The 15,938-nt window shown below is 35.0% G+C and overlaps 1 protein-coding gene and 1 long non-coding RNA gene across 2 annotated transcripts; one reads left to right on the top strand and one right to left on the bottom strand.

The window, feature by feature from the left end:
* Positions 1–5,020: 5,020 nt before the first annotated feature.
* On the bottom strand, positions 5,021–6,006 carry LOC140016308 (uncharacterized). The gene is made up of 2 exons (XR_011822691.1): positions 5,912–6,006; positions 5,021–5,766 (listed from the first exon to the last, which is right to left on the bottom strand). It is a non-coding gene; the product is annotated as an uncharacterized lncRNA (long non-coding RNA).
* Positions 6,007–13,361: 7,355 nt separating this feature from the next.
* LOC113715064 (signal recognition particle 43 kDa protein, chloroplastic-like) lies at positions 13,362–14,778 on the top strand. The gene has a single exon (XM_027239216.2). It carries the CDS (start codon positions 13,446–13,448, stop codon positions 14,562–14,564), a length of 1,119 nt encoding a protein of 372 aa, XP_027095017.1. The 5' UTR covers positions 13,362–13,445; the 3' UTR covers positions 14,565–14,778.
* The last annotated feature ends 1,160 nt before the right edge of the window (positions 14,779–15,938 follow it).

Here is a 15,938-nt window from a genome sequence, read left to right as displayed (position 1 = left end):
CTCACTCTAAAATTGACTAATAAAAATTCTATCCCTGTTTGATAGCATACTCTAGGGGATTCCATGCAGTTTGGTTATATAATGAATGAACAGTCTAGCAATTTTGGGTGCATCAAAGGGGTGTGATAGGCTCAAGAAATGTGCACATTTTGTGTATCTATCAACTACTAGCATAATGGTATTCTTCCCTTCAGAGTTAGGTAGTCCCTTAATGAAATCCATAGTAACATGACTCCAGGGGCATTATAGGATTGGCAGGGGTTGTAACAGTCCAAGATATGCAACATGTTCATCCTTGCACTTCCTGCATACATCACATTCCAATACTGCTGTTTATTTGCTTATATATCCCTGGCCAGTAGAATAGTTGCTTGGCCCTCATGTAACTTGCCCGTATCCCTGAATGTCCCCCCAACTGTGAATCATGGAGGGCGGTGATCAACCTTTTCCTACGCTTCCCTCTGAACCAACTGCCACCCTATTATGGTACTTCAGCACTCCATTCTAGTAGCTAAAGTTTGGAATATTATCAGGGTTTAGCACTGCTTCCTTGATGAGGTTTTGTACCCACTTATCTCCTTCATAGCTTTCTATCACTTCATTTACCTATTCAGGGAATACACTGATCATTGTGGCACACTCCAGGTCCTCCCCATCCCTTCTAGATAAAGCATCAGCGACCACATTCTCCTTTCCTTTCTTATAGTGAATTTTATAGCTTAATCTCATAAGCTTTGTTAGCCACTTCTACTGCAAAGGGGTTGTAATTCTCTGCTCTTGTAGGTACTTCAAGCTTAGATGGTTAGTATTAATAATGAAGTGATGGCCTTCTAAGTAGTGCTTCCACTTGGTGACTGCAGTAACTAAGGCCAGTAACTCTTCTCATAGATGGATAGCCCAAGGTTCTTAGGTCCCAGTCCTTGACTGATGAAAGCTAATGGTCTTTTGTTTTACATTAAGACTGCCCCTATTCCATGGTAACATGCATCAGTTTCTATCACAAATGGTTTAATAAAATTAGGGAAAGCCAATACGGTTGTCCTACACATGGCCAGTTTGAACCTTTGAAATTCCTCTTCTGCTTCTACTCCCACTTAAAGTTATCCTTCAGCAATATAGTCAGTGACCCAGCTATGCCCCCATAACCTTTCACAAATCTCCTATAATACCCTATCAGTCCTAGGAATCCCTTAAACTATTTCACATTCATTGGTAGAGGCCAATTCATCATACTCTCAATTTTCTTAGGATCAGTCTTCACCTTATCAACTAAAATGATGTAACCAAGATACTCTACCTGCAACTACGCAAAGGCACACTTGCTCTTCTTAGCATACAACTGGTGTCGGCTTAGAATGCTCAGCACCTCAGTGACATGCTTTACATGATCTTGCAAAGTTGGACTGTATACTAGTATATCATAAAAAAACACTAGTACAAACTTCCTCAGTTGATCCTTAAACACCTGATTCATCAAACTCTGAAATATAGCAGGGACATTGGTCAAGTCAAATGGCATGACCTTGAATTCATAAAGCCCTGGACTCATGTAGTTTTGGGTACATCCTCAACCTTGACCCTGATCTGAAAATATCCAGCCCTTAAATCTATTTTAGTGAAGTATTTGGAGCCATGCAACTCATCTAGGAGTTCATCAATGAGAGGTATGAGATATTTACTCTTAATTGTCTGTAATCTACACAGAACCTCCATGTCCTATCTTTCTTCTTTACATGCAAACAGGAGATGCAAAAGGGCTATTACTGAATTGAATGATCCCATTTTCAAGCATCTCCTGCACCGGCTTCTCTATTTCAGTCTTCTGTACATAGGGGCACCTGTAAGACCAGATCTGGAAAGGTTGGCCCCCTCTTTAAGTATGATGGCATGATTCTAGCTCCTCTCAGGGGGCAGCCCCTGAGGTTCCATAAATACACTCTTAAACTTTTCTAGTACCACCTTAACTTCTGGAGGTATTGCCCCCTGTTCCTGCACTTTATCATCTCCTGCACTCACCTGTGCTATAACCCCATAGACTTGCTTCCTAGCCCATTTATGCAGCCTGCTAAACTTGATCAGCTTCAACTGTACCTAACTGTTTTTCTCCTTTCAATTCCACTTGTTGTCTACCTTTCCTAAACTTCATACTTAACCCTTTAAAGTCAAGCTCCATGGGGCTGTATCTAGCAAGCCAATCCACCCTTAACATCATATCACAACCCCTTAATTTTGGTGTATTAAATTGATGCTAGAACTCATACCCGTGCATTTTCTAGGTTACAGGTTTAACTAGACTCTTGGATTGCATTTTTTCCCCATTAGCTACCTTAACTACCAATGTATGTTCTCTACTTCCTAGTCCCAAGCTTTTGGCTACTTGTTCATCCAAGAAGCAGTGTGTATTGCCACTATCAATTAGTGTAGCGATACCCATTTCCTTTATTACTCCTTTTAATCTAATAGTTTTGTGCTCACTTCCTCCTGCCAGAGCATGAATTGAAGTTTTTACGATAATCAATACACACTTTCCACCCAACCACAAGTCTAGATAGAATCATTTCATCATTTTTACGCACAATTGTAGTTATTCCACCTTTCTTTGGTACAACATGAATTGGACTAATCCAAATGCTATCGGAGATAGGAAAGACTATACCTGCGTTAAGCCACTTAAGAATTTCATTTCTTACCACCTCTTTCATATTTGGATTGAGTCTTCTTTGTGTTTCCACCACTGGTTTGCAATTGTTCTCCAATAAAATGCGATACATGCATATAGAAGGACTTATACCTTTAATGTCTGAAATTGTCCATCCGATTGCCTTCTTGTGCCTTCTTAGAACTCTTAACAACTTTTCACATTGCTCATCATCAAGGTCAGCACTAACAATTACAGGTAAAGTGCTATTTTCTCCAAGAAATTCATACCTTAAGTGAGTTGAGAGTGGTTTGAGCTGTAATTTTGGAGGTTCAACTTCCAAAGGCTGTGGAAGTCCTTTTCCTTGGCCAAGACTTTCATACAAATTACCCCTTCTATATGGTGTTTGAGAATCTAAATACTTGGCCAATTCTTCAATCTCTTCATAATCACCTCCTTGCATACCTAAACTCATTAAACAATACTCAAGAGGATCGAAGTCAAAATTGACTTGGCTCATCTCTTGAGTTAGTTTATCAATTGTGCCAATAGAATAAGCATGATCAGTGAAAATAGGGTATTTTTGAATGAAATTAAAATTAAATTCTATTTCTTCTTCACCTACTTGAAACTTGAGCTTGCCATTTTTGACATCAATAATAGTACCTGCAGTAGTTATAAATGGCCTACCTAGAATAATCAGCATAGATATGTCTTCTTCCATATCTAAAACCACAAAATCTATTGGAATGATAAATTTTTGAACTTTTATCAATACAATCACAGAAAACATTAGGCTTATTCCCTTCCTCCCCAGTTATAGTTTCCCTTTCCTCTTCATCCATTACTATGAAATGCATATGTGATTGCTTACATACATGGTTAAGTGTGTGTGGTTCAGCACATTTAGCACAGTCCCTTTTCTTTTTTGAGATTAAATTCACTGGGAGTGATCCTTTTGAACTGGTTCTGGTTGCTGGTTGTATTCTTATAATCTTTGGTAGGTAGTTTATTAGAGGTTCTACGATTGGAGGGGCTCCATTTGGGGTTATTTTGAGATTTGAATGAGATTTTTTGGAATTGGTGAGTAGTAGGTGGGGATTTATGAATTTTTTGTACGGTTTTCAAGTTTCTCTCTTGCAGTTTAGCTACTTCTATTGCATCTACTAGAGTTGAGGGTTTAGCCATCTTGACCATGTTTACTATTTCATCCTTTAAACCACTCAGAAAACATGCTTTGTAATATGAATCAGTTAGATGAGGGAGAGAAGACATTACCAATGCTTTGAGCATCTCAAATTTTTCCAGGTAATCAGCTATAGAGCCGGTCTGCATCAGCTTGTTGAACTCCTCAATGGCCTCCTCTGTGGTCCCATCACCAAATCTCTCACATAATGCGGTAGAGAGCTCATTCCATGGGATTGTTTCTCAGGTGCAAACGAATCGAGTCGAGTTGAATTTTGGCCTAATCGAGTCAAGCCTCCAGTTAATTTTATAAAGTTCGAACTCGAGCTTGAGGTCAATGAGCTCAAAATGTCAAGCTCGAGGTTAAAAAATAAAAAAATAAAAAATATTTTATTTTAAAAAAATAAAAAATAATTATTTTATTTTTTAAAAATAAAAATAATTATTTTATTTTTAAAAATGAATAAAATAATAATTTTTTAACAAATAATAAAATATTAAGGATATATATGTAATTTTTCTATTAAAATAAAAAATTAAAAATATATTCAATCGAACTCGCTCGCGAGCGCTTAATGTTTTTGAGTTCGAGCTCGAGTTGATTAGCTTGGGTTCGATATTGACCAAGCTCGAGTCAAGCTTGTATTCGAGCCGCTCGCATTCATAAACAGCCCTAGTTTCTCTGCCACTAAGCACTCCATGGAACCAAGTGTCAGCTTTGTCCCTGAAGTAGAATTCTGCAATTTCAGACTTCATGTTCTCCTGTACACCATTGATTTTGAAGAATTTGTTAGCCTTCTTGACTGCGCTTCCTAGTTCAGTTAAATCCTTCCTTACATCTTATCTGGTGATTTTATCATCCCAATGGCTCGTAATTGAGCTCTGATACCACTATGATGGTACAGAACCAAATTACAGGAATGGCAGAAATATCACATCAAGCAATATGAATTTAACTATAATAGAAATTAATGGAACAGAGAGTTTGAGAATTCAAATGATGAACTCAGCTTTTCATTAATGAACTTCAATAACGACTTACAAGAATAGAAATTATGGATTCAGAGGAGAAGAGGAAAGAGTTGAAGGAAAACGTGGGAAGGAGAAATGAGATTGGCAATGCAAAATCTTCTTACAACCAATTCTGGAAAAATGACAAAAGATGAATCATTACAAAAGTTTCCCAAATTTATATCATTTCCTAAGCTAACTAACTTCCAACATGACCAATGAGCCTTAGACATGTGTCCCTTCTAGAATCTTCAACTGCAGTGGTTCTCAGCTCATGCAGAATTTGCAGATTTACAGTAAAGGCGTGCTCCAAAAATCACGCCTCCCTTCAGCTTCTGTTTCACTCTCCACGCCTTTGTTTCTGTTTCACGCCTTCTCATTTCTTCATGCTTTTGTAAACTAAAGCTAAGTATCAGTCCCACCACTCCATCAAATATCATAAATGCATTTCAAAGTGACTTCATCACAGCCCTTTGGATTGCCACTCACACCTCCATTGTTACACCCCCTTAAAGAACATCCTAGTCACCCGCTTTTCTCTCTCAGATTGTTTATTCATGTTGACTCGCTTACCTAGCTTACTCACCTTAGATGAGCCGTCCAGCTTAGATTCATCAGAAACAATCCTATTAATATTGCCATCTTGACAAAACCTAGGGGACCGTTGAACAAAACGAGAGCTGTCAACTCCACCATTCAATCTTGTCAATCTTCTAGGCTCGCTACACACATTTGTGGAACTTCTACACCGGAGATTGCTTTCTTTTGCCTTAATCTGAAAGATGGCCTCTTTCTAAAGAATTCCCGTTTGGATTTGAGCAAAGAAGTGTGAGATCCGTGAAAGGGACCCATTTCTTGTTTTGAACATGATTTGGAGTCGCATTTTGGGTCGAGCTGATTTGGCTTCAGAAATATTGGAGACCTGCGAAACGCTATAATGGGTTTAGCTCTGTTCTCAGTGGAGTTTCTCTGGCGCATTTTAACAAACAGTTGGTGTTGAAGAGATTACGATGGTAGACAAGCGTGGGAAAGCTCAGGACTCAAACTCTAAAATATATGATTGAGTGAAATTCTTACCAATTTCCTTACTTTCCTTTCCACTTTTCCGCCCTTACCAAACATAGGAATTCCTTTTCCTTTCCTCGCTGGTTTCCTTGGGGCTGGAACGAAACTGGGCCTAAAAGAACCCAAAAAGAAAGAAGAGGGAATATAAAAAATTTTTTGGGAATAAATTTTTTAATGCAAAAGAAAATTTTTACAGGATTTTTAAAAATGTTTTGAAAATATTGTCTTCATATTTTAATTTCTAAATTATTTAGTAAGTTGTCTAATATATGTACCTAGACACACATACTACTATATAATACATTAGACATCCGTAAGAGTTGTCAACATAGTTTATATTTACACTAAATTATAAAGCTGACAATCGAAAATATAAATCTTTGTTTTCCTAGTAAACCTAATCTAGTAGATATCAATATAAGTACATGCATAAAACTAAAAAATTTACAAAATGAAAAATATTATAAGAAGCACCTAAGATTTTTTATTTATTTATTATAGTTTAAGATGGTGAAAAAAAATCTAAAAACTAAAAATTTAAGTTATTTGACAGTCCACATTAGTTACTTGGTAGAACCTAGAATTAAGTAAATCATATATATATATATATATATATATATATATATATATATATATATATATATATATATATAGCAAACACATATATTACTTAGATTTTGACTTCCAATTAATAAATCCTTCCTTTCATAAAGATAATAGAGTACATGGTAACTTTAAAAAGAAAAAAAAAAGAGCACATGGTATGTAATCAAGTTGAGTAAAAATTTAGAAACTATTTTAACAAGTTCACCCCTTATTCATGTGATATAGTTTACTAAATACAAAAAATGTTATGAAACAATTAAAAGTATGGATGTCCCTTTGTATTCCCAAGAGGGTTAATTCTTGATTTATGGCTACATTATGTATAGAAATTACAATCCATAAATCTATTCATGTAGTGGAGAAACCGTTTCATAGATTTCTTCATATTCTTGTAGTAGTGGGTGTTTAATAAGATTAATGTACCTTTAATCTTATATTACCTATATATAGAGGTACATTGACATCATTTGAAAGGAACTTTTGTATTTTGTTGGAATACAAGAATATCACTCTTCATTTCTCTACTTCTTTCTCCAATATTTCATTTGATATTATAGTAGCTTATTTTATTAGTTTTATAATACGTTATCAGCACGAGTCTCTATTTTTGAGTAAAAAGTGAAAACGGAACCTCTACCTTGAGTAAAAGTAAAACAAGAGATTATGCCCGTATTTTTTCGGCAACTTCTGTCTACTTATTGAGGTAAATTTTTGACACATAAATTTATTTCAATTTCTTATGGCTAACATTTGAATGATCGAAAAATACAAGTGCCTATTGCTGAGCAACCACTAAACGCAAACATATATTATTTGACATCTTTGAGGTAATATTTCTCCTTTTAATTCTACTTATTTATCTTTATAATTATTTTTTATAATATTTATAGTCTGATGCATTGAGTTTTGGAGATGTTATTATAGAAAATCAATTATATTTGAGGATCTACTTGTCCTTTGAAATATTTAAAGAAAAAAATTCGACTACCTGAAAATGGTCGTTCTTTAACGAAAATATTTGGCCACCAGAAGATGGTCATTATTTCAAAAGTTTGGTATGATAAATTTACCTGTGGCTACAAGTAAATTTATCATACCAGGCTTTTGAAATTGTATCGAGAAAATTTTACTCATAAGATATATTGAAAATGATATTCTTCACAATTGATTTTTCTAATATGCTCTTGTAGTAGTAATATTAAGAGAAATTTTGAGAAGTATTTTGTACTTATTGCATGCTGATTCTAGTCCATTTCCAGAAGTGAATGCGACTAAATTCCAATTTACAAGTTATGGTTGATGACATGACCATGATTTTGGTAAATATGTATTTTACCATGATAAGAGAAAAAATTACCACTTAAAGTGGGATAATAATGATAAGGACAAAAAAGTAAGAATCTTGAAGACAAATGTCCCGAAGTACATTTGACGAATCAAAATTATAATAGCATTTTCACATGGCAAATTTCTTTAAACGCCTTGAAAGTGTATGATGATTGATTTAATTTATGATAGTAATTAACTTTTCTTCCTGAAGAAGAAATGGATGTTAAATATTTGGGATCAAAGGATTATGGTGATGATATTTGTCCCATAAGAATTATGGTGACAATGATATGTGTCTCATTAATAAGTGCTACTACATATATTATATTCTAGTAAGAGAGACAAACACAATCAATAGTTGTGCTCAAGTGATTGAAAACTCCAGAAGAGTCACTACTATATTTCTCCTTGTAGGAGAAAAATTTATCATAAATAAAGCACTACTTTTTACCATGTATCGAAAAATTTATTGAATTTGAATATCCAAATTGAGACACTAAATGAGACAATGACAAAGATCATGTTTATAAATCAAATGAGATAAAGGTTAATTATATCATAATAATCATTCGAGAGAGAAATGATTATCGATATAGTTGTATTCATTCTCATTTGATTTATAATTATCACCTGCAGTAAACCAGAAGTTTACTGATCCCAATGGATATATGATTTGACAAAAGTGAGAATATTTGAGAACCGACAAGTATTTATACATACCCCCTTTATATTATATATGACTCCAAAAAAAATTTAGAATTTATGTCGGGTATGAATCACTTTTTACGATTAAATATCGTAAAATATTTGACGAGTGATCTATTAAATGATTTATTTATTCTGATGAGTTACGATTCCCGACATTAGGGGGAGGAAGAAATCAACCGAAAGGAAATCACCTGAAAAATTGGATTTCCTCGATTCTCATACAAAATAACGTGAATTGGAAGTTCAAGAAATTATTCATTTGCAAAAAATTGCAAACCAGTTGTCAGATATATTATCGACTCTAGAAGAGTTATTAAATCAACTGTTCCTGCAGGAAATACCTTGATTAAAATTGATGTCCCTGAAGGACATGCACAAGTGCTACAAATAAATTTAAGGCCGGCCTACCTAAATAAGGTATAAATTGATTTCAAATATCTCCGGAGATTAAATGTCATGACAAAATTTAACTTCTTGAAGAGGTTGCTCCTGAAGAGCCAACTTATGAAGAGAATGAAATCATAAAAAAAAATTTAATTGGAGCCTAATAAAATGTAGCACTTGATATTATAGAAGTTGATGAGAATCATGAATCTAGATCGGTTGATGAATGTCGGTATAGAAATGATTGGAAAAATGGAAAGATGCGATTCAATTTGAATTGGACTCACTGGCTACAAGAAAAGTTTTTGGACTTGTAGTCCAAATACCTGAAGGTGTAAAGCCAGTAGAATATAAATGAGTATTTGTGAGAAAAAGAAATGAGAAAAAAGAAATTATGAGGTATAAAGCAAGACTTGTAGCCCAATAATTTTTACAAAGGTCTGGATTTGATTATGATGAAACGTATTCACCTGTAGTGGATGCTATTACATTTAGATATCTTGTGAGTTTTGCAGTACATGAAAAATTAGATATGCGTCTAATGGACGTCGTTATCTAATGGCCCGAAGGATTCAACATGCCTGAAGCATGCAAATCAACTTCTAAAAATATTTATTCTATTAAATTACAAAGGTCTCTGTATGGGTTCAAACAATCTGAACGTATGTGGTATAACCGTCTCAATGAATGTCTGACAAAAGAAGGTTATACCAATGATCCAATATGTCCATGTGTTTTTATTATGAAAAATGGATCAAATTTTATGATAATTGCTGTATATGTTGATGATCTAAATTTGATTGGAACTCCTGAAGAGATTCAAAATAATGTTGAATATTTGAAGAAGGATTTTGAGATCAAGAATTTTGGAAAAACAAAATTCTACCTTGATTTACAAATTGAACATTTGAAAAGTGAAATTTTTATCCACCAAACTGCATATACCCGGAAGGTATTAAAGTGATTTTCTATGGATAAAGCACATACACTAAGTACTTCAATGGTCGGCAGATCATTAGATCCTAATAAGGATCCTTTTAGACCGCGAGAGGAAGATGAAGAGATACTTGGTCCTGAAATACCATATCTCAGTGCAATTGGCGAAGAATATTGGAATGCGACGATTAAAAGATCTCAAATAATGTTTGCATCAGGGGGAGAAATTAATACACAAGAATAGTGTACTCTTTTTCCTTCACTAGGGTTTTTGCCCCGATGGGTTTTTCCCTGGTAAGGTTTTAATGAGGCATATTCTTTGTGTAATGGACATCCAAGGGGGAGTGTTATGAAACAATTAAAAGTATGGATGTCCCTTTGTATTCCCAAGAGGATTAATTCTTGATTTATGGCTACATTATGTATAGAAATTACAATTCATAAATCTATTCATGTAGTGGAGAAACCGTTTCATAGGTTTCTTCATATTCTTGTAGTAGTGGGTGTTTAATAAGATTAATGTACCTTTAATCTTGTATTACCTATATATAGAGGTACATTGACATCCTTTGGAAGGAACTTTTGTATTTTGTTGGAATACAAGAATATCACTATCCATTTCTCTACTTCTTTCTCTACTTCTTTCTCCAATATTTCATTTGATATTATAGTAGCTTATTTTATTAGTTTTATAACAAAAGACGAATTTTTGTAGAAAGACATATATAGAGCAGCACTCTGTATTAAGACTAGATAATTTGTAGTAGGGTTAATACCACTTTGTCTCCCCAAACTTTGGACAATTACCCACTTCAGTCCCTAAATTTCAAAATGGGACACTTAAGTCCTTAAACTTATAAATACCTCTTACTTAAGGAAAATTGTTAACAAATCCTGAATGCCGTTGATGGTCAAAGTGTCCCATTTTATAAGGGTTTAGGGATTTAAGTGTCTCATTTTATAAGTTTAGGGACTTAATACCTCTTACTTAAGGAAAATTGTTAACAAATCTTGAATGCCGTTGGTGGTCAAAGTGTCTCATTTTATAAGGGTTTAGGGATTTAAGTGTCTCATTTTATAAGTTTAGGGACTTAAGTGGGATGTATTTATAAGTTTAGGGACTTAAGTGTCCCATTTTGAAATTTAAGGATTGAAGTGGGTAATCATCCAAAGTTTGGGAGGACAAAGTGGAATTAACCCGTTGTAGTATTTGCATTTCTATCAATATAGTTAGTCTACTTTCTTCCATATATATGTGAGCTATGTATTTTTTGGATCATTCAGGTGCTAAAAGCTCATTATACATGATAAGAGGATTATTGATTACTGGATTTCATTCACCAAAGTTAACATTTAATCATTTTGATAATCGTACACTTATTATTAGACCACATCAAAATTGTTATCATTAATTGGACAAACCGTGGTAAAAAGTAACTATTTACCACAATAATTAGCCAACCGCAGTAAATAGTTGCAAAATTGGCACGGTATTTTGTTGTGACAAAAGAAGCTGTGGTAAAAAATTTCTAATATCACACTTGCCAAAAATAGTGTCAAAAAAGGGCTTTTGTTGTCACACTTTTAGCAACCGCGTCAAAAGAAATGTTCCTTTTAGGTGTTGGGTTAAAAAAAAAAAAAACTTTTGCTTTTGTCCTAGATAATTGGTTGAATTCAATATATGCATTTGTGCGCGCCCCCATAAGTAATTTGATTAGAATTATTAATAAATGAACGGGTAATAAATGCAATATATCACTATAATTGATGGTGCAACTATGGATTTCATCCCGATACCTTAGGTAGTCTAATTCAATGGTTAGTTTTTTTCTATACAAAAAAAAAAAAAATTCATACTTTAATGATTGGTAGGACATTGGTGGTTTCTTGTATCCTACCTTTTGTTCATTAAATATATATTTTGGTACGTATTACTGAGAGATTTTTAATGTCTTTTGCGGTATTTTATCTTCAAGTTGAATTCACTGTTGGATGGTGAAATAAGTATTTTTATCTTTAGATTGTAATATTTTCAAATTTTAAAATATGAACCACAATTATCATTGAGAGGTACAGATTGAGGCACCATTTGGATTGATAGAAAATGAAAAGGGAAAGAAGGGAAAGGGAGGAACTCTAGTAAAAAAAAAAAAAAGGAAAGAAAAAAGAGTAGAGAAAAAAAAAATTACATCCATCTTGTTAGGCTAAAAAGGGAAGGAAATGTAAGGAAACACCCGGTATGTTGTTTGGATTAGAAGGAGAACAATAAAGAAAAATATCATGTGTTAATTATGTTTATGATTGTAATTTAACAAAATCTAATTTATAAACATATTTTAGTACCGTACGCTTCTTTTAATTTTTATTTATAAAATTCATCCCTTTTATTCTCGTGAAAAGCTATAAAATAATAGTATTTCAAAATGAATCAAATACATTTTATTTTGCTCTTTTTTTAGGAAAGAAATTATAACAACTACAAGATATAAAAAGAAAATTTGTAAAGTTTCAAATATTACTAAAAAAAATAAAATAGGGTTTAGGTGATTGGGTGGTGTGGAGCTAAAGTATTAGTTCCTCCCGATGCTATATAAACGTCCACAAGAAAGTTTTGAGCTGAAAAAAATAAGTCAACATGAAGTCTTGATAATTACACTTATTATAAAAATTTCTGAAATAATAAAACATAACGTAAAATGTACTTAACAATCACACCTTTTTAATACATTTTGCAGTTGCAACAAAGTTAAAAAATGTAGTAGGCATAAGCTAATATATATTTAAATAAACTTGAATTATGATAATAAACCAAAACTTGAACAAAATTATGATATTTAGCAACATGGGGATAACAAGATTGTTTGAGAAAAATTTTCATCAATAGTAAGTAATTAGTAAACTTTGATAATTAAGAACTTGTTTGGTAATTTGGCCACTCCACAAAACCATATGCCCAGCACGTGATCATAGATTCAGCTAGAAATTTGGCTTCCAGATCTAATTCCGGCTGATTGAAAATTTTCTAACAGCATAGGGGGTGAATTAGACAAATTAAACATTTTTTTGAAGGGGTTCATTTAAATTAACCCTTAAATTAAATCTTAAACATTAAAGCAGAAATAAAATAAAATTGTCAGCCACTTTATTGATTTCAGTTTTTTTTTTTTTTTTTGGGTCTAACCACCCGGTATCCCTATCGAACTAATCCGGATTCGGCCCGGGAGCGCCCGCAGAGTTTGACTCTTATTCGAGGGTGAAGGCCTGGCCCTGGAGTTATCGCAGGAGCGCAGCGAGGATCGAACCTTGATCGTCCTGCTCGCATTACCAGCCGCTTACCACTGGCCCCAATTCCTCGGGTTTTATTGATTTCAGTTTCAGCCACAAATTTTTCTACCAATAATTCTAAAATAGTCCAATTTTATGGATGGGTTTCCTTATCCACAAAATCTCCCTCTCCTAGATTTCCCACCCACCCACGCACCCTCAACGTCATCCCACACACACTCACACACTTGACAGTACTCCCAACCCAAGCACCAAAATCGAAAAAGGTCCCAATTCACAAACCACCTAAACACCAAAAATGGACGCTCTCTTCCTTAACTCACCCGTCCCAACCCTCAAACTCTCCAGTAAACTCGCCATTTTCAGACCCACCATCTCCGTCTCCGCTTCCAAGCTTCCCATTTCCTCTTCCTTCTCAGCCTCAGCCACGCTTCAAAACCAACAACGGCAGCAAGAAGACGAAAAACGGGTCCTTCCGGCGGTGCAAGAATTCGAGGACTACAACCAAGATGAAGCCTACGGGGAAGTTAACAAGATCCTGGGCAGCAGAAAAACCTCCCTCCCAAACGGGGCCCAAGTCATGGAATACTTAATTGAGTGGAAAGACGATCATGCCCCCACGTGGGTCCCATCCGAATTCATAGCTAAAGACGTCATAGCCGAATTCGAGACTTCCTGGTGGACGGCGGCTAAGAAAGCCGACGAAGCAGCGCTCAAGAGCCTCATCGAAGCCGGAGACGGACGTGACGTCGATGCTGTCGACGAGGACGGAAGAACGGCTCTGTTGTTCGTGTCGGGGCTCGGCTCGGAGGATTGCGTCAAGTTGTTAGCTGGAGCCGGAGCCGACTTGGATTATCAGGATAAGAACGGCTTCACGGCTTTACATATGGCGGCTGGGTATGTGAAGCCGGGGGCCGTTAAGGTGCTGGTCGGATTGGGTGCGCATCCTGAGGTGGAAGACGATAGAGGACGGACGCCGTTGGATTTGGCGCGAGAGATTTTAAAAGTGACGCCGAGATTGCAATTTGCGAGAAGATTAGGGTTAGAGAGTGTAATTAATATTTTGGAAGGGGAAATATTCGAATACGCGGAGGTGCAGGAGATATTGGAGAGGAGAGGGAAAGGTGATAAAGTGGAGTATTTGGTCAAATGGAGGGACGGTGAGGATAATGAGTGGGTCAGAGCTGGATTGGTGGCAGAGGATTTGATTAAAGATTTTGAGGCTGGGTTGGAATATGCTGTCGCCGAGTGTATTCTTGATAGGAGAGAATCAGCAGATGAGGGTGGAAAGAAAGAGTTTTTAGTTAAGTGGACGGATATAGATGAACCCACGTGGGAGCCTGAGGAAAATGTGGACCCTCTTTTGATTCAAGCCTATGAGAAGATTGATCAAAATGTCAATGGAATGAGTTCATAATTCATACTTACTAATTTCTGCTCCACTTATGATCCAATCTGCTTCATTTTCTTTTGTAAGATCTAATTAGTTTTTGTCCACAAGTTTTGGGCTAGGAAATTAGTGATCAATTCAGGACAATATTGTTGTACACGATGAACATGTTATTGTACATTAATTGTTGTTGTTGAGATGAAAGTTGCTGAAACTCGAATGAATTTCTTCAATAGTCAAATTTCCAAGTTCCCATATGAATTTTAACTGCTTGTTGTGTCCATTTGTTTTCTTCTTCTTCTTTCTTTTTATGTTGAATTTGATCAAATGCAGCAAATGGTCACCTGAAATCTTTTGTCGCTTGGATTGCTATTTTTTGAAATTTTTGTAAAAAAATATACTATAATAATTTAATATATATATATATATAAAGTAAAAGAAATTAGAAAATATATTCATACAAAATATAAAAAATTTTCCTTGAAACCTACCTTCCAAACAAGGTCATAGGATGTACATGTGATTGTGTCAAAATTGAGCAAACACTAAGAGCACAGGAATCTTACAAAAGGATGCGTCATTGTGAAAGCATTTGCATTCAAGTCTTCTTTGCAGCATTTTACTGGCTTTGCAGGTTCTGACTTCCGAGAGTTCTAAAACAAATATAACCAGTTTGAGGCGGAGAATTTTAAACATGACCAAGAGCTTAGTAGCTGTTGGCATTTGGAAAGGTAAATAATGTTCCGCAATTCGTCTTCCTTTTTCTGCATTTCCCTTATTTATTGTTACATACCTTTATATAGGTTCTTTCAATTTCCAGGAACCTTGCTTAATTGAGGGTTAGGTTGTATAATGGAGCACATACAATACTTAATGTGATAGCTAATATATTCATGGCCTCTTCAAAATTGTGGACACCTCGACCAGTTCGGCCAAGATTCAACTTCACATCGGCATATCCTATGTATCCGAGGTTAACATAAGTTTCGACTTATTGACATTTAGTTGATATTTGACATGATTGATGTTACAACTAGTCACCACATAGTGTAGATCTATTTTACTACCGCTCTACTCTACTCTCTGAAATTAGACTACACTACTAGACCTCATCATCCAGTCCCCTATTTCCACTAGTATAAATACTAGTCATTTGTTAACTTATAGGAAAAATTGCAGAAACCTCCTCTAAGGTTTCTGACACTAGCACTTGCCTCTCCTGAGGTTTAAGAAATAGCATGCAGCACTTTTGAACTTAATGAATATGTTGCAAATTCAGTCTAGGCAAGAAAATGTCCTATTAAAAAATGATTTTAAGGAGTGAGATGAAAATTTTGTGCCAAATTTGCCCTTGATCTTGCTTGCCAAGTAGTATTAGCAAGTGAAGGACAAAAGTATTAA

Source organism: Coffea arabica, chromosome 10c (genome assembly GCF_036785885.1).
Source record: "Coffea arabica cultivar ET-39 chromosome 10c, Coffea Arabica ET-39 HiFi, whole genome shotgun sequence".
NCBI classification, from domain to species: Eukaryota; Viridiplantae; Streptophyta; class Magnoliopsida; order Gentianales; family Rubiaceae; genus Coffea; species Coffea arabica.
The sequence above is the reverse complement of the archived record's forward strand: the minus strand, read 5'-3'. Positions and strand labels throughout refer to the sequence as shown.

Excerpts from the sequence above, each read along its gene's own strand:
- LOC113715064 (XM_027239216.2), top strand. The coding sequence starts at position 13,446 with ATGGACGCTCTCTTCCTTAACTCACCCGTCCCAACCCTCAAACTCTCC.